Raw genomic sequence first — 18,037 nt, forward strand, 5'->3', positions numbered from 1 at the left:
GCGCCACTCCGCCCCGCCCTTGTTCGATCGGATTCGAGGGCAGGGCGGGGAGGGGCGGGGCGGCTGCGGGAGCGCGCCCGCTTTTCCCGGGCGAGCGGGCGGTTGTGGGAGGCTCAGTGGCTGGCCGCCCCGTCACGTAGGTTACGCACACACTCACTCCCCAGGGGCCGCCCGGAGCCCGCCCAGGCAGCTGCGCCCTCCTAGACCGGGGCACCCCGGAGGCGGGGGCCGCGATGTTGCGGGTCTGGGGTCCGACCGAGGTGGAGCTGACCAGGGACTGAGAAGAGCCTGGCCGAGGCGGGGCTGAGCACGAAGCCCTTCCCCGCCTATCGGGCTGTGGGGTTCCCGCCTGCCGATTTCCAGTCATCGGGGTCGCGCTTCTCGCTGGAACCCCTGAACTCCGTGCCCCTGAACTCCCGGGCCCCCTGCGGGAATGTTCAAAAATGCGTACCAGGTAACCCGAAACGGCCCTCCAACCTGTCTATCGCATTCTCCTCTTGGGTGAGGTAGGCTGTGTGAAGCGTGAGGGCAAAGCTACGCCTCCCCCCTCCCCCAATAATACGATCGTTTTCGGGGTGTGAAGGAATTAATGGATGATGGTCTTGACCCAAAAAGAAAAAAAAAAGGAAGAAAGCAACCAGAGTCTGGGCGTATGATTTGGCCTTTGTTCTGTCTCCAGCTCAGCGCTTCTCAAAGTGTATGGATTGCCTGCGATTCTGATTAAAATGTGAATCTTAAACCGCAAACAAACCTCCTGAATAAGAATCTTGAAGGCAGGGCCCATACATCTTGAGTTTTGACAAGCGCCTTCGGTACTCACCATTGATGCACTCTGGTCTCTCGGAAGCTGTTTAGAAGAGAGTGAAGGAGTGAATGCATGAATGAGTTAAGCCAAGAAAGAAAATACGCGTTTTGACTATGTGCCTTTTTCTTTCTCCCCAGTACTCGGGGTCAGTGACTATCAAACACTGGGGTACATTAGGATCACGTGGGGTACTTGTAAAAATGCTGATTTCTGACCCTCACCCCAGATCTGGTGACTCAGAATCCCTAGATGCGGCTCGTTAATTCACCTTTGTAACAACTTCCCCCAGTTGATTCTGATATAGATGGTCGAAAAATCACACTGTGGGTAAACTACTTCTGGATCTTCCGCAGTCACCTTGAGCATCCTGGAGTGTCTGCAATGCACGGTCTGCTTTCCTCACCTCACTGGGCATCTCCCTTCCTGCTTTTCCTTGGCCCCAGCCTCTACCTAAGGTTACGTTCTCTGTTTACAATCTGTTACCATCCTAGTCCTGCTCTTATGATGAATAGTTTTTGTCCGTGTCCTGGAACAGTCCTCCACTGGTAACCCCTGTTGCTTCTACCTTGTCACCAATGCTACCTTCCTTCTTATAAGTGTCCTCGGAGTATTCTGCAGTTCTTTTTCTTCTATTCCATTTGATATCATTAAATGGGTTAGAACAATTTTAGAGAGTTTCTCTCACTTAGTATAGATAAAATATATTGTTAGGAAAAGCATATGTTCACCGTGGGAAACTTGGAAAACGAGAAAGCACAAAGAAACGAGAGGGGGATTCTATCTCATCAGGTATGAGGATTTTTCTCTTGAAAAGAAAGGCTGCCACAAATTTAAAATTCATAGTGATAGATGACCTGACCCCAGAAGCTATAGTAATTCTATCCCCCACACAGTTTGCACATAATACTGCCTAAGGAAGAAGAAATTGAATGTCTTAGCGTAAAGCGATTATGTGTTAAAAATCGGAAGCAAAAGTATCTTTAATTATTGAGAAAAATTAAAATCTGGAAATTCTTTACGGAAATCTGTCAGATTTGCTCATGTGCTGCTTATAATTCAAACAGGCCATAAAAGAAAACCCTATTTAGTCTTCATTTCACAGTCTCAGTTTCTTGCAATAAATTCCCAGAGATAATGACCTCGTTTAATTCTTCTCTTTTATAATTAAAGCTTTGGGAGATTCAGTAATGTGTTTAGTGTTTCTGCATAAGCACGTCCCTCCGTGTTCTTCTCAGGTTTACACTAGGGAACACGTAACATGTCTATAGAAATGATTCTCTTTTCTTCTACAGACTTTAATAGATGTCTAAATCAATTTGTATTAAATATATGAAGAGATCTTATGGGAATGCCCAAAATAAGAACCACTCTCCCCTGACTCCCTTCTAAGGTTTTTGTTGACCAGTACTAAACTATTCAAATTGCCCCTTTTTTGAATAATCATTGCTAGTACAATTGGGCCCTTGTCATGTGCAAGGTATTGTGCTTGATAGTTTATATTTTCTATCCTATGTAATCCAACAACCCATTTTACAGATGGAGAATCAAGAGGTTAAATAACTCTCAAGGTCAGATAGTTAATAAATGTCAAAGCTGGTATTGTAACTCAGGTCAGTATGATCAGAAAGCTCATAGCCAGAGATAATTATCAAACTTTATGTTAGCCTAACTCAAGAGTTGAGTTTAAACCCTTTGGTCAGGGTTGAATAAAATGTTTTAGAGGCATAGTCTATACATGTCAAGTAAATGAACTCTACATTGAGAGATGGTAAGATTTATATGGCACAATTTATTTAATGTTTATCGTCCCTTAAAAATAATTCCTTAAACCATTAATCCAAGGTGACCCAAATCAGAATGGTTGTGGCTTAGATAGAATCAAGGTATAAAGTAGGACTAATAACAGGGATGCTGTTTCCTCCCAGATTTGCTTAACGGACGGATGCCTAGAACAGTGGTTATAGATTATGTGGTGGATAGTATTTCCTCCTTAGCATTGTGTTTCACTTTAATTTAAATATTTCATTTTTGTTTTCTAGGGAGGTGCATTTGTTGAAATCTTTAGTGCTCAAGGAAAAAATCCTGGAGCAAAATGGAAGATCCTTGGCAGTCCGTCTGTGATTTGGAAGGTAAGTGTTAGAAATTAGAGCCATCTAAATCCTGGATAGAAATGAGAGGGTTATAACAAAAAGGGCTTAGTAAGATTTCAGAATTGTTTTTCCTCTTCATTCACTCCAAAACCCTTTCAGGACATTGTTGGCTGCAGCCCCCGAGCAATCCTCAGTCCTTTAAGACTTTGGCACATGGCTCATAACCCTTCTCTGTGTGCCGAGTCCTGCTGTTGTTTTAGGTGACTTCAGTATCTGTAAGGAAAATCTCTCCAAACTCTGGGCTTCTCAGATTCTTCATTTCTTCATCTTTAGTGACCTCTTCCATTTCACTTCAGCACCCTTTCCCACTGTCACACCCTGTACCTTAGCACCACAAACTGCAGGGTTTCTGGAATTACTGAGTGAGAGATTGAGACATCCCTCTCTGACCCCAGTCGTCCATTCTCAAGGCTCCTTGCCCAGTTACTGCCATCATATTTGGTCTTCAGCCTAATTGAGATCCTTAGGCCATTGACCATTCTACTTTCCCCTGTGTTTGGTTTTATTATTTTTTTATTTTCCCTGTTTTCACATCCTTTTCTCTCCAGCCCAGATAGTCCATAATCCGTAATTTCAGTCACTCCCATATCAAGACCTTGAATGCCCTGCTCCTTGTCCTTGCATTATGCCCGCCTAGCAAATGCCAAGCATTTCTATATATCCAGTTATCTGTCTTTTCTGTGCCTCCAGCTGGGCTTATCTGTACCTTTGGGGGAAATATCTACAGCTCTCAGATTGATAATACTATAAATTCAACCTGAACAGCCAAGAAAGTTCTCCTGTTATGTTCTCTTAGTCTCTAAAATGATTATTTCTCCATTATCTTCAGGTTTTCAGCTGCCAACTCCCTATCCCGAACCCCAGCCCCCACCCAGGACAGGCCCTCCTCGCTCACTCACCAAAGACCTCACTCCCCATTTCACAGGGAAAACCAATTTCATCAGTAGAGACTACCTCAGCTTGCTGCCACCAGATCTAAAAACCTATATCCATTCCTATCTTTTTCTCTTCTCTCCTGTATAATCGAGAGAAAAATGTCTTCCTAGGGACCTTGTTCTATGGATAACATTTTAAAGCTTCTGTTAATTAAGTGCTTACTGTTTGCCAAGCCCAGCATTAAGCACATTACATGTTACGTAATCTATACAACAGCCGTGTGAGAGAGGTAACTTTATGCTCTTGTTACAGATGATAAAAGTGAGACATGGAGAGGGTAAATGACTTGTTCAAAATTATACAGCTCTCACTATGAATGAGAGAAAAATGGTGCTCTGAAGGTCTGTAGCAGGGAGATTAGAAAAGGCGTCCCCAAGGAAATGACATTTGATCTCTAAGAGCTAACTAGGCACCAGGTGGGGCCAGTGGAGAGAACAGTGTTTGAGGCAAAGGCAAACGCATGTACAAAGTCCTTGTGTCAGGAGAGAGCTTAGCATTTTTAAGAAACTGCAAGAAGACTGCTAAGGCTAGGATGGAGAGACAGGAGAGAGTGCAAAGTAGGAAATGAGGTTTGAAAAACTGGGCAGGGACCAGACTACACAGAGCTTTATGGGCCATGTTGAAGATTTGGGGAAGCTATTGAGAGGTTTTAACTATATGCCCAACTTGTGATTAGATGGAATAAATAATACCTGTCGTATATGTTCATTTCAAGTACATAAGAGATGCCATTGTGATGGATATAATACAAACATTTAAATCTTACTTAACTCTTAGCAGCCATTAGTTATAATGTATTTCTTAATATATACAAAAAAGGAAGAGTGGGAGCTCTGTAAAATATGTTAATTCTGTATGTTAATATGTTAATGTGAAAAGGGGGTCTTTCTAGTCAAAGATTGGGAATTTGCTCCAAGATAAAAAAAATAACCATTTAGCTTACCACTTTGACTCATGGAAATTGGACCCTCATGTACAAGATGTTTTTCATTTCCAGGTTTATTTTGTTTTGTTTTCTCTTTCTTCTACCTTAGTTCTTTAGGTCACCTTAATTGTAACGCTTTAATTCTTACTGATTTTAAGTAAATGATATATAGGACTTCAAGTTAAAGCACTAGTAAAATAAGGCAGATTACTTCTGTAGGAGCCATGGCCTGAAATCAAGGAACTTCCAGACTGGATACGACATAGGTTAGATGGTTTATTGTTCTGTACCATGGAGTGATGTTCAGCCTGTGCTATTAGAAATACCTAGATCAAAGGAGAGGAAGGGTAACGAAACTCTAGAAACTCTGAATTAGTAACTTGGGAATCCTTGAAATTGAGAACTTCTTGGAGGAAGAGTGTCTTGATATAATAGAGGAGTCGCCAGGTGGCTTAGTGTGGCTTTTATATTCCCTTTCTCAGCGAGTCTCAGGGTGAGAGGACCATCAAGGCCTGAGCCTACTTTGAAGTCATTTGGATCTGGCACTTTTTTCCTGTGGGTTTGCAGCTCCAATTTTGTAATAGAAATCAAATAAAATATGCTTTAATTATCACTGTTTTTATCTTTGTTCCATAGGAGTTCGATAAAGAAGTTAAAAGTTTTGTGTTTGTCCTGGAAGGCAGCAGCCAAACAAACAAAATTCAATTACCAAAGGAAAATAAGCAAATCCGTAAGTGAGATTTTTAATATTGAAGCTTGACGTTTGATACTTAAAGTTATACCTTTAAGTCTCATAAACAGACATATTAGTTTGCCTTTTACTTGCATCTGTTGACATAAAGTGATAAGATTTTTTTTTAAGTTAGAAAGTGACTTTGTGCCAGAGTTTTTAAAATATGTTCTGCTTCATTGTTTATTAGAAATCAACTAGTATTTTTAAGAGGATTTAGAAGATTATTTAATAGCCATTAATTGTAACAGTGATGGTATTTATTGAACACTTACTGTGTGCCAGTGACTTTCTAAGCATTTCACGTTTATTAACTCTCTTATTCTTCACAATAGCTCTTTTACAGATGAACACACTGAGGTTTATTCCTCATCAAGAAATCAGGTAGTTAAGGCTTAGCTTTGAAATAAACTTGAGAGTTGCTAAATTATAGGAAATTAATTGTGAGAAAAAAATTTATGTAAAATATTTATAAGTTTTGAATAGAAGCCCAGTTATTGGCAGAACGGGGTTAAAATTCAAGGTTCTTCCACAAATTAGGCTTTGCTTAAACTGATGTGATTTAAGAAATATAATTTATCAAAATGATTAATCAGATTTTCATTAGCTTTGTCCTATTTTTTAGCTATAGACTTCAGATGATTTAGCAAATATAAATAGTCAGTTATCTTTTACGTTTTTCGTTTATTTATTCCTTGTTTCATTCATTAAGAACATTTATTGAATTCTTACTGTGTACCAGGTACTATGAAAAGACCTGTTCTTGGCATCTGATTTTCTCATTTTAAGTCAAGTTTCTAAACTTTCATAGGCGCTCTGCTTTATCTACCACTTCAAGCTACTGCACGCACATTTTAGATATCTAAGGTGTAAACCAAGCCATAGAAATTATAGATGGAAGATGATTTATTTTAAAAGGGTTTGCTAGTGTTTCCTTCTAAATAAAATAAGAAACAGAACCTCAAAGAGAAGGGATAATCATTGTTAAAATAATTTTTATTAATTTACCACCATTTTAAAATCGTGATTTCCTCATAGATTCTGTTTGTTTTTTTAATAACAGATTTTTTTTTCATTTACACGTAAATTTATTCTTATAAATGAGGTGAACTAAGATGAGCCAGGGAAACGTGCGAAACTGTAGGTTGTTCTTACAGAAGACATGATCCATCTTTTTTAAGGATATTGACTTTCTGAGATAGATAATATTTGATTTGCAAGAACATGACTTTGTTCTAAACCAGTGTTCTTTTTTTTTTTTCTTGTCATTGGCCTGTTCTTCCATGTAGTACCCTCAGCATCTATGCACATGATCACATTATTGACAAAATCAAAGCAGGCTGGTAACCTTTCTCGCTTGGCTCTAAGAAAGCTTTCTCTTCTACCCAAAGGCTCAGTAATTCAAGACAAGCTCCCCTTTCCTACTTTTATCAGAGATTTTTTTAGAAATAAAACAAATTTAATGTGTTATAATTGCTTTTTAACTGGAAAGATGATAGTTTTAATGGGGAGAAACAGTAGAATCTTTTACTGTATTTCTTGTACAATGCCCTGTAATTAAAAATCAATCTGGCTTTTCTGTAGCATGTGCAGCATTGTAACAATGAAACAGTTTTATAGCCTACCCTATACTAATGCCTTTAAGATTAATTATCTGTAATTTTTGATAACAGAACTTAGTAGTTATTTTTACTTGTATAAAATGACCTTCTGTGTGAAGTTGTTATGGTTAAGTTTAAATGAAATGGCATGCCTTGAAGAGAGAATTGGCTTTCAATTAACATTTCTAAATTTAGTTCACTTATCATCATGTATTCCTATTTTAACATCCTCTTTATTTATGCAAACTTGACATTAGGTATCCCATATGTGTTTCTTACTATATTAGCTACTTATGAAGAAAGTTTAGTGATGAAGTTAACTATGTTTAACTTTTCATTTTAAATAGTAATTTTTATAAATTATATTTGAGCATCTCCAAATATGTCAAAATTTTTTACTTAGCATCTTTTCAAATAAAGGAAAATGCAATATTGATTATCAGATTGTGCACTTCTCCAGGGTAGGAATCTTGCATCATCTACTTTGTACCCTAACTTAGTGTATCGTATATAGTTGGTGTTTAATAAGATTGTTAAATTTGCCATATTTTTTTCTTGCTGAGGAATATTCGCCCTGAGCTAACATCCATGCCAATCTTCCTCTACTTTTTAGTATGTGGGCTGCTAACAGAGCAGTGTAGGTCCATGCCCGGGAACCAAACCCTGGCCCCTGAAGCTGAGTGTGTTGAACTTAACTGCCAGGCCACTGGAGCTGGCCCTAAATTTGCCATATTAAGAAACTGTAACCATTTGGGTTATAATTTCTAATTGTAACCAGCTGGCTTTGATAATGAGACTTCAGTAAATCATTATCATTAGCCAGCTAAATAAATTAATCCATGCCACTCTTCACCCTGGAACACGTTATGTAGAGTTGCCCATATGAGAAGCAGCTCTGTTGCACGTAAACATCTATCATTTGGGTGGTCTGCCCCAGGACTTTCTGTTTGAGACTCATGTTTTAACCGTTGCTTTCTCTGCCTGTGACATCTGAATCCAATGGTGTGTCTTTTGGGATCAACATCCCTTAAGCCTGTGTTAATCTAAGTTTCAAAGGCTCTAGAGGATGAGGTCATCTTTGTGAGGTTCCCTCCAGCCCTCCCCCTTGCCCCCACTTTGGTATTCTTTTTAAGATAAATTTTATTATGACTTCCTCTGTTTAAAACCCTTCAAAGGCTTTGACTTCACCACTCTACTGATAGTGCTCTTGTCAAGGTCTCTAGTGATTTCTGTATTTCTGGATCCAATGACCAGTTCTCAGCCCTCATCTCACTTAATGTATCGGCAACATTTGACAAAGTTGACACCCTCCTCCTTTATATATTTTCTTCATTCATCTTCTAGGATATCCATACTCCTAGTTTTCTTTCTACTTCACTGGTCTTCCTTCTTAGTTCCCTTTCATGGTTCTTCTCTTCTCCCCAACTCAATCTAATGTTGCAGTGCTGCTGGATTCAGTCCTTGGCTCTCTACATTTACTCCCTTGGTTATCGGCTCTAGTCTCATGGCTTTAAATACCATCTCTGTCTTACTCCAGCATGCATTTCCAACTCAGACTTCTCTCCCCAAATCCAGACTTGTATATTCAATTGCTTACTTGACATTTCTACTTGAATAGCTTTACCCTAGAAATTCCTCCTCCTGCAGACAGCCCCATCTCAGTTGCTAGCAACTTGTCTTTTCAATTGCTCAGACCAAAAACTCTTAAATCAGCCTGAAAATTTTTCTTTTTTCATTCAGTCCATCAGGAAGATCTCGTTGGTTCTCTCTTTAAATTAGATTCAGAGTGTGACTACTTCTTAACATCTCCAATGCTACCACCCTGGTCCAACCCACCATTATCTCATGCTTGGATTATTGCAGTTGTCTTCTACTTGACCTCCCTGTTTCTGATTTGCTTCTCTACTGTCTGTTGTCAACTGAGCAACAGTTTTAAATGTAAGGCACTCCTCTGCTGAAAATGCCCCATCTCTGTCAGAGTAAGCACCAAAGATCTATAGGACCCTGCAGTATGTGGTGCCCTCTTACCTCTCTTACCTTATCTTCTATTACTCTTTCCATTTTTCACTCTGCTCCAGCCATACAGGTCTTGCTGTTTTCAAACATAGCCTGGTACCCTATCACCTTAGCACCTGTGCAAAAGCCGTATGCTCTACCTAGAGCCTTTTTTTCCCCAAACAGCTATGTGACTCACTCTCTCTCCTTCAGGCCTTTACTAAAATGTCACTTCTCAGTGAGAGTCTGCTCTGACCTGTGCTGTATATCCCTTCTGCACTCTTTATTTTGTGTATGTGTGAGGAAGATTTGCCCTGAGCTAATAGCCGTTGCCAATCCTCCTCTTTTTTTTTTTTTTTTTTTGCTTGACAAAGATTAGTCCTGAGCTAACATCTGTGTCAGTCTTCCTCTACTTTGTATGTGGGATGCCTTGACAACATGGCTGATGAGTAGAGTAGGTCTGCACCTGCGATCCAAACCTGGGAACCCCAGGCCACCTAAGCGAAGTGTGCAGAACTTTAACCACTTGGCCATGGGGCTGGCACCCCTTCTGCACACTTTTTTTTTTTAATGTGGTAACATTGGTTTATAATATTATATAAATTTCAGGTGTACGTCATTATATATTTCGATTTCTGTGTAGATTACATCATGTTCACCACCCAAAGACTAATTACCATCTATCACCACACGTGTGCCTTATCACCCGTTTTGCCCCTCCTTCCTACCCCCTTCCCCTCTGGTAACCACAATCCAATCTCTGTGTGTTTATTTGTCATTGTTTTTATCTTCTACTTATGCATGAGATCATATGATATTTGACTTTCTCCGTCTGACTTATTTCACTTAGCATAATACCCTCAGGGTCTATCCATGTTGTCACAAATGGCTGGATTTTGTCATTTCTTATGGCTGAGTAGTATTCCATTGTGTATATATACCACATCTTCTGTATCCATTCATCCCTTGATGGGCACCTAGGTTGCTTCCAAGTCTTGGCTATTGTGAACAATGCTGCGATGAACATAGGGGTGCATGTGTCTTTATGCCTTCGTGTTTTCATGTTCTTTGGAAAAATACCCAGCAGTGGAATAGCTGGATCATATTTGGTAAATCTATTCTTAATTTTTTGAGGAATCTCCATACTGTTTTCCATAGTGGCTGCATCAGTTAACACTTCCACCAGCAGTGTATGAGGCTTGCCTTCTCTCCATATCCTCTCCAACACTTACTGTTTCCTGTCCTGTTAGTGATAGCCATTCTGACAGGAGTGAGGTGATATCTCATTGTGGTTTTTATTTGCATTTCCCTGATAGTTAATGATGTTGAGCATCTTTTCATGTGCCTGTTGGCCATCTGTATATCTTCTTTGGAGAAATGTCTGTTCAGATCTTTTGCCCATTTTTTAATTGGGTTGTTAGGTTTTTTGTTCTTGAGATGTATGAGTTCTTTGTATATTTTGGATATTAACCCCTTAACAGATATATGGATTGCAAATATCTTCTCCCAATTGTTAGGTTGTCTTTTTGTCTTGTTAATGGTTTCCTTTGCTGTACAGAAGCTTTTTAATTGATGTAGTCCCATTTGTTTGTTTTTTCTGTTGTTTCCCTTGCCCAGTCAGACATGATACTTGAAAATATGCTGCTAAGACCGATGTCAAAGAGTGTACTGGCTATGTTTTCTTCTAGAAGATTAATCATTTCAGGTCTTATATTCAAGTCTTTAGTCTATTTTGAGTTAATTTTTGTGCACAGTGTAAGATAATGGTCTCCTTTCATTCTTTTGTGTATGGCTGTCTAGTTTTCCCAGCACCATTTGTTGAAGAGACTTTCCTTTCTCCATTGTATGTTCATGGCTCCCTTGTGGAAAATTGACTGTCCATAGATGTGTGGGTTTATTTCTGGGCTCTTGATTGTGTTCCATTGATCTGTGTGTCTGTTTTGGTGCCAGTACCATGCTGTTTTGGTTAATTTAACTTTGTAGTATATCTTGAATTCAGGGAGTGTGCTACCTCCAGCTTTGTTCTTTTTTCTCAGGATTCCTTTGGCTATTCAGGTCTTTTGTTGTTCCGTATAAATTTTATGATTCTTTGTTCTATTTCTGTGAAAAATGTTGGAACTTTGATAGGGATTGCATTGAATCCGTAGATTGCTTTAGTATGTATGGACATTTTAACTATGTTAATTCTTCCACTCCAAGAGCACGGAATATCTTTCCATTTCTTTGTGTCTTCTTCAGTTTCTTTCAACAATGTTTTATAGTTTTTCATGTACAGATCTTTCACCTCTTTGGTTAAGTTTATTCCTAGATATTTTATTCTTTTTGTTGCATTTGTAAATGGGAGTATGTTCTTAATTTCTCTTTCTGCTACTTCATTTTTAGTGTATAAAAATGCAACTAATTTTTGTACATTGATTTTGTATCCTGCAACTTGACCGTATTCATTTATTATTTCTGTAAGTTTTTTTGTTGATTCTTTTGGGTTTTCTAAGTAGAAAATCATGTCATCTGCAAATAGTGACAGTTTCATATCTTCCTTTCCAATTTGGATCCCTTTTATTTCTTTTTCTTTCCTAATTGCTCTGGCTAAGACTTCCAATACTATGTTAAGTAAGAGTGGTGAAAGTGGGCATCCTTGTCTGTTTCCTGTTCTTAGAGGGATAGCTTTCAGTTTTTCTTCATTGAGAATGATATTTGCTGTGGGTTTGTCATATATGGCCTTTATTATGTTGAGGTACTTTCCTTCTATACCCATTTTATTTAGAGTTTTTATCGTAAATGGATACTGTATCTTGTCAAATGCTTTCTCTGTATCTATTGAGATGAACATGTGATTTTTTGTTCTTCAGTTTTTTAATGTGGTGTATCATGTTGATTGATTTGCAGATACTGAACCATCCCTGCATACCTGGAATGAATCCTACTTGATCACAATATATGATCTTTTAAATGTATTATTGTATTTGATTTGCTAGTATTTGGTGAGGATTTTTGCATCAATGTTTGTTAGTGATATTGGCCTGTAATTTTCTTTTTTTGTGATGTTCTTGTCTGGTTTTGGTATTATGGTAATGTTGGCTTCATAGAATGAGTTAGGAAGCTTCTCCTCCTTTTCAATTATTTGGAAGAGATTTTGAAGGGTAGGTATTAAGTCTTTTTTGAATGTGCAGTAGAATTCACCAGGGAAGCCGTCTGGTCCTGGACTTTTATTTTTTGGGAGGTTTTTATTACTGTTTCGATCTCCTTACTAGTGATTGAGCTATTCAAATTCTCTATTTCTTCTCGCTTTAATTTTGGAAGGTTGTATGATTCTAAGAATTTATCCGTTTCTTCTAGATTATCCAATTTGTTGGTGTATAGCTTTTCATAATATTCTCTTATAATCTTTTGTATTTCCGAGGTGTCTGTTGTAATTTCTCCTCATTCATTTCTGGTTTTATTTATTTGAGCTTTCTCTCTTTTTTTCTTGGTTAGTCTAGCTGGAGGTCTGCCAATTTTGTTTATCATTTCAAAGAACCAGCTCTTGGTTTCATTGATTTTTTTCCTATTTTTTTTTAGTCTCTATTTCATTTATTTCTGCTCTGATTTTTATTTCCTTCCTTCTACTGATTTTGGGCTTTGTTTGTTCTTCCTTTGCCACTTCCTTAAGGTGCACTGTTAGATTGTTTATTTGGGATTTTTCCTGTTTGCTGAGGTAGGCCTGTATTTCTATAAACTTCCCTGTTAGAACTGCTTTTGCTGTATCCCATAGATTTTGGCATATTTTCATTGTCATTTTTGTCCAGGTAATTTTTGATTTCTCCATTGATTTCTTCATTGACCCAATTGTTGTTCAGTAGCGTTTTGTTTAATCTCCGCATATTTGTGGCTTTTCTGATTTTCTTCATGTAGTTGATTTCTAGTTTTGTACCTTTGTGGTTAGAAAAGATGGTTGGTATTATTTTAGTCTTCTTAAATTTATTGAGACTTGTTTTGTGGCCTAATATGTGGTCTATCCTGGAGAATATTCCATATGCATTTAAAAAGAAGGTGTATTCTGTGGTTTTTGGATGGAATGTTTTGTATGTATGTACTAAGTCCGTCTGGTCTAAAGTGTCATTTAAGGCCAATGTTTCCTTATTGATCTTCTGTTTGGATGATCTGACCGTTGATGTAAGTGAAGTGTTAAAGTCCCCTACTATTATTGTGTTGCTGTCTGTTTCTCCCTTTATGTCTGCTAATAATTGCTTTATATATTTAGGTGCTCCTATGTTGGGTGCATAGATATTTACAAGTGTTATATCCTCTTGTTGGATTGTTCCCTTTATCATTATGTTGTGCCCTTCTTTGTCTCTTGTTAAAGTTTTTGTTTTAAAGTCTATTTTGTCTGATGTGAGTATTGCCATCCCAGGTTTATTTTCTTTGCCATTTGCATGGAGTACCTTTTTCCATCCCTTCACTTTCAGTTTGTGAGTGTCTTTAGGTCTGAAGTGTGTCTCTTGTATGCAGCATATATATGGGTCTTGTTTTTTTATCTAATCAGCCACCCTTTGCCTTTTGACTGGAGCATTTAGTCCACTGACATTTACAGTAGCTATTGATAAATATGTACTTATTGCCATTTTGTTACCTTTTTTCTAGGTGTTTTAGTAATTCTTCTCTGTTCCTTTCTTCTTCTCTTGCTCTCTTCCCTTGTGGTTTGATGGCTTCCTTTAGTATTATGCTTGGGTTCCTTTGTCTTAATTATTTGTATATTTATTATAGGTTTCTGGTTTGTGATTACCATGAGGTTCATATATAATATATGTATATAGCAATCTATATTGAGTGGATGATCTCTTTAGTTTGACCTCATTGTAAAAGCTCTACTCTTTTACTCCCCTCCTCTCACATTTTATGTTTTTGATATCATATCTAACCTTTTATTTTGTGTCTGTGTATCCATTACCTTCTTATGATTGGAATAGGCAATTTTAGTACTTTTCTCCTTTGACTTCCATATTGTCTTCATAGGTGGTTGATCTGCTACCTTTACTGTATTTTTGGCTTTACATTGATTTTGTTGCCTATTTTTTTTTTTAATAAATTTCTTATTCTTGTTTATGGTCTTCTCTTTCCCACTTAAATAAGTCCCTTTGGCATTTCCTGTAAAACTGGTTTCTTGTTGATAAACGCCTTTAATTTTTGCTTGTCTGGGAAACTCTGTCTCTCCTTCTATTCTGATTGATAACCTTGCCAGGCAGAGTGTTCTTGGCTGTAAGTTTTTTCCTTTCAGCACTTTAAATAAGTTGTGCCACTCCCTTCTAGCTTGTGAGGTTTTGGCTGAGAAGTCAGCTGATAGCCTTATGGGATTTCCTTTGTATGTCACTTATTGCCTTTCTCTTGCAGCTTTTAGGATTCTCTCTTTAATTCTTGACATTTTAATTATAATATACCTTGGTGTGGGTTTATCTTGTTTGGTGCTCTCTGTGCTTCCTGTAGTTGGTTGTCTGTTTCCTTTCTTATTAGGAAAGTTTTCAGCCATTATTTCTTCAAATAGATTCTCTGCCTCTTTGTCTTTTTCTTCTCTTTCTGGGACACCTATAATATGAATGTTAGTGCATTTGATGTTGTCCCAGAGTTCCCTTAGACTGCTCTTGTTCTTTTTAATTTTTTTTCTTTTATCTGTTCAGCTTGGGTGATTTCCTTTAGTCTTTCATCCAGCACGCTGATCCATTCTTCTGCTACTGAGTCCCTCTAGTGAATTTTTCATTTCCAGTATTGTATTCTTCATTTCTGATTGGTTCTTTTTTATATTTTCCAATTCTGTGTTAATGTTCTCACTGAGTTCATCCATTCTTCTCCCAAGATCAGAGAGGATCCTTATGACTTTTTGTTTGAAGTCTTTGTTAGGTAGGTTGTTTATTTCTGTTTCATTTAGTTCGTTTTCTGGGATTTTGTCCTGTTCTCTTACTTGGAACATATTCCTCCGCCTTCCCAATTTGTCTCTTTCTCTATGCTTATATCTATGTATTAGCTGAGTCAGCTATGTGTCCTGATTTTGGAGAAGTGGGTTTGTGTACGAGATGCCTTTTGAGGTCCAGCAGTGTGCTCCCTCTTGTCACCACTTCCACATGTTCCAGGAATGACCCATGTGTGGGCTATGTGTGTCCTGTTGTGGTAGGGTTGCTCTTGCTGCAGGTGCCCAGGGAGTCTAGGCTGTCTCCCTGGCAGGCTGGTTGTAATTCTCAGCTGCGTGTGGCTGCTGTGGACCCTTCAATCACTTTATCAGGTTTGGAGAGCACCAGCACAGTTGGCTGCAAGGTCTGATAGCACATTCCTGTTGCAGTCTTTCTGTAAAGTGAGTAGGCCCCCAGTGTGGCTGGTTGCTCGGCTCAGGGGTTTACAATTGCTGTAGGCCTCAGGCCTCCAAGGCTTTTGTCAGCTCTTTCAGGATTGCAACTGAGTGGGACTGTCCCCAGGCATGGGAGTACCCAATTGTTTCAGACTTTGGAAGGTTGGGCCAATCCCCTATGTAGCTGTTTGTGAAGCACAAGTCTTCTGTTACTGATAAGCTGTACAGCCCACAGGTCCACACACACCATCAACACAGTCCTGGCCCTTGCACATGTCCTGGCCCCCTGGAGCATACCCAGTTGCCCCACTATAGAGACCCCCACACAATCCTCCAACACCTCACCCACTCCACCGCTCTTCACACAAGCCCGTCCCTGCAGAGGTGGACCCACTCACCTTCCTGCAGAGGATCCAGGCACCCAGTCTATGCAGGTCTAAAATTTGCCCAAGGGCTTTCTGTTGGGTGAGGCCAGTCCCTAGGGCAGGCTGCCTGCTCTGGCTGAACTGGATTAAATGGGCCATCTAGTGGGTGGAACAGACCCTGGGCTAACAGGTCAAGGGAAGAACTCTAATGGCATCTGCCAGCATCTGTGTCAGCATGCCTGTACTAGGTCACAGTAATGGCTACCGCCAATGTCTCAGTCCCTGGAGAAGTCTCACCTCTCACTAAGATGCACCCAGAGCCTGTCAAGTGAGTCTTTTTTCACCAAAGGGCTGTGCACCTTTCTTTCTGGTAATTTTAGGTTGCTTTCTGAAACAGGTGACTTTGTGTGTGGGCCCTTTAAGAGCCAGTTTTTTTCTGCTTATGTCCAATAGCTTTTCTAGGGGTATTCCCCATTGTAGTTAATAGCCAGCAAAGCGAGATATTATGAGGCTTGTCTCAATTGTGCTGAGTCTGAAGGATGCTTACAGCAGTAATGCCTGCCCCCCCCCCCCACTCCCCCGTTCAGGTACCCCACTCCTCCAGGGAAGGCTGTGTACCTTGCCAGCTGTTAAGTGCTGCAGCTTGTGGAGGTGGCTTTTTCTCTCCAGAAGGAATTTCTGCCTCTTCCGCCTCAGTCAGGACTGTCCCTTGTTGTGGGGATTCTTTTTATCCAGTTTTCGGTTGTCTCTCAGGGGTAATTGTTCCAAGAATAGTTGTAGCTTGGTTGTGTTCGTGGGAGGAGGTGAGTTCAGAGTCTGCCTATGCCCCCATCATGACACCAACCTCCCCTTTCTGCACTCTTGATCCCTTTCACCTTGCTCTACTTTTTCCCGTTTAACATGCTATTTTTTTAATTATGTCTTTTTACTGTTTTTCTCATCATTACCAGAAAGTAAGCCCCATTGGCACAGAAATTTAGTCTATTTTGTTCATCTAAAACAGTGCCTGGCACATAGTAGACATTCAATAAATCTTTGTTGAATAAATGAATGAATGTATGTGTGGCTTCCCATTGATTTTAGGATGACTATAGCCTTCACATCGCCTTCAAGGACATATATGATTGAATTCCTAGCTATTTGCCAGACTTACCTCCTGCTGCTTTTCCCCTTCTGTCTCTCCTACCAGCCCTTTAGGCCTTTAAGTTCATCCAATCTACTATGGCCTTTTCCCTCACATGATGGAGTAGTTCTTCTCCCTATATTTATTTCTCCTTTCTACCCTCATCTTCCTGCTTATTCTTCTCTGCTGAATTCCAATGTTATTTCTTCAAGAAAACCTTCGCTCATTGTCCTCTTGCTCCCAAGGACCCAGGATTATATGCTTTCATAGCATTTGGCCTTCTCCTTCATGGAACTAGAATTTAAGTTCCAAGAGAGCAGAGACCATGTCTGTCGTATTCACTACAAAAACTTCAGCACTGAGTCTTGCCCACAGTAGATGCTCAATAAATCTTTATTGAATAATAGATCTAATTTAATCCATACAAATAATCCTGTGAGGTGTAAATCTAATTTATTAACCCAGTTTTATACATGAAAAGGTAAAAGAGCCCAGACAGGTTTTCTGATTTTCCTTAGGAATATGGAATAATCCATAATGAAGGCATAACTGTTTGCTGTTTTCTATCCTAAACTGAGAGAGGTGCACTTCAGTGTGCTATTTGTGCCAAGGCTGCAATATCAACCAGGAAATAACTTTGATTATGATTTATCAGGGTGCTTGTAAAGGACGACTGTTCTGTGATCTAGTCCTAACTCTTTGGACAATGCAACACTTGTAAAATGTATATGAGATTCACAACTGTCATTTGCTGTAATGAAACAACTGTAAAACCACTGTTTAAAAGTCTAATGGTGTTTTGCCAGTTAAATGTGTTTTAAAATAGTCACGAGAAAGGAGGACTTAATCCTTTAAAAATATAGAGGGAGTTTGTCTCAGGCAGATAACAGATTATAAAACTGCAGAAACCTGCATGTTTTAGTAAAAAGAGTAAATTTTTATGAATTTTATGTATCTGATGGGCATTTTTTAACTAACAGTGGTTCCACATTCAGCATCACTTAGAGTGATTTTAGATATGTTGTAGATGTGAAGAGTCAGTTTAAATTTACTAGGCCACTGGAAAAAAATATTACTATAGCATTTAGTTAGCA

At 39.0% G+C, this 18,037-nt stretch overlaps 1 protein-coding gene across 19 annotated transcripts in view; it reads left to right on the forward strand.

Moving 5' to 3' along the window:
• Positions 1-2: 2 nt before the first annotated feature.
• Positions 3-18,037, forward strand: part of CFAP20DC (CFAP20 domain containing) — a 227,086-nt gene continuing 209,051 nt past the window's right edge. For 8 of the 19 annotated variants that reach the window (XM_070238726.1, XM_070238733.1, XM_070238736.1 and 5 more), the window contains exons 1-3: positions 30-454; positions 2,845-2,934; positions 5,453-5,546. In XM_070238726.1, coding sequence (XP_070094827.1) covers positions 434-454; positions 2,845-2,934; positions 5,453-5,546 — 205 coding nt within the window. In that variant the 5' untranslated portion in view covers positions 30-433. Of the gene's footprint in view, positions 455-2,844; positions 2,935-5,452; positions 5,547-18,037 lie in introns of all 19 variants that reach the window. The other 11 variants (XM_070238737.1, XM_023620167.2, XM_070238730.1 and 8 more) reach the window with 8 other exon arrangements.

Source organism: Equus caballus, chromosome 16 (assembly GCF_041296265.1).
Source record: "Equus caballus isolate H_3958 breed thoroughbred chromosome 16, TB-T2T, whole genome shotgun sequence".
In the NCBI taxonomy this organism is placed as follows: domain Eukaryota; kingdom Metazoa; phylum Chordata; class Mammalia; order Perissodactyla; family Equidae; genus Equus; species Equus caballus.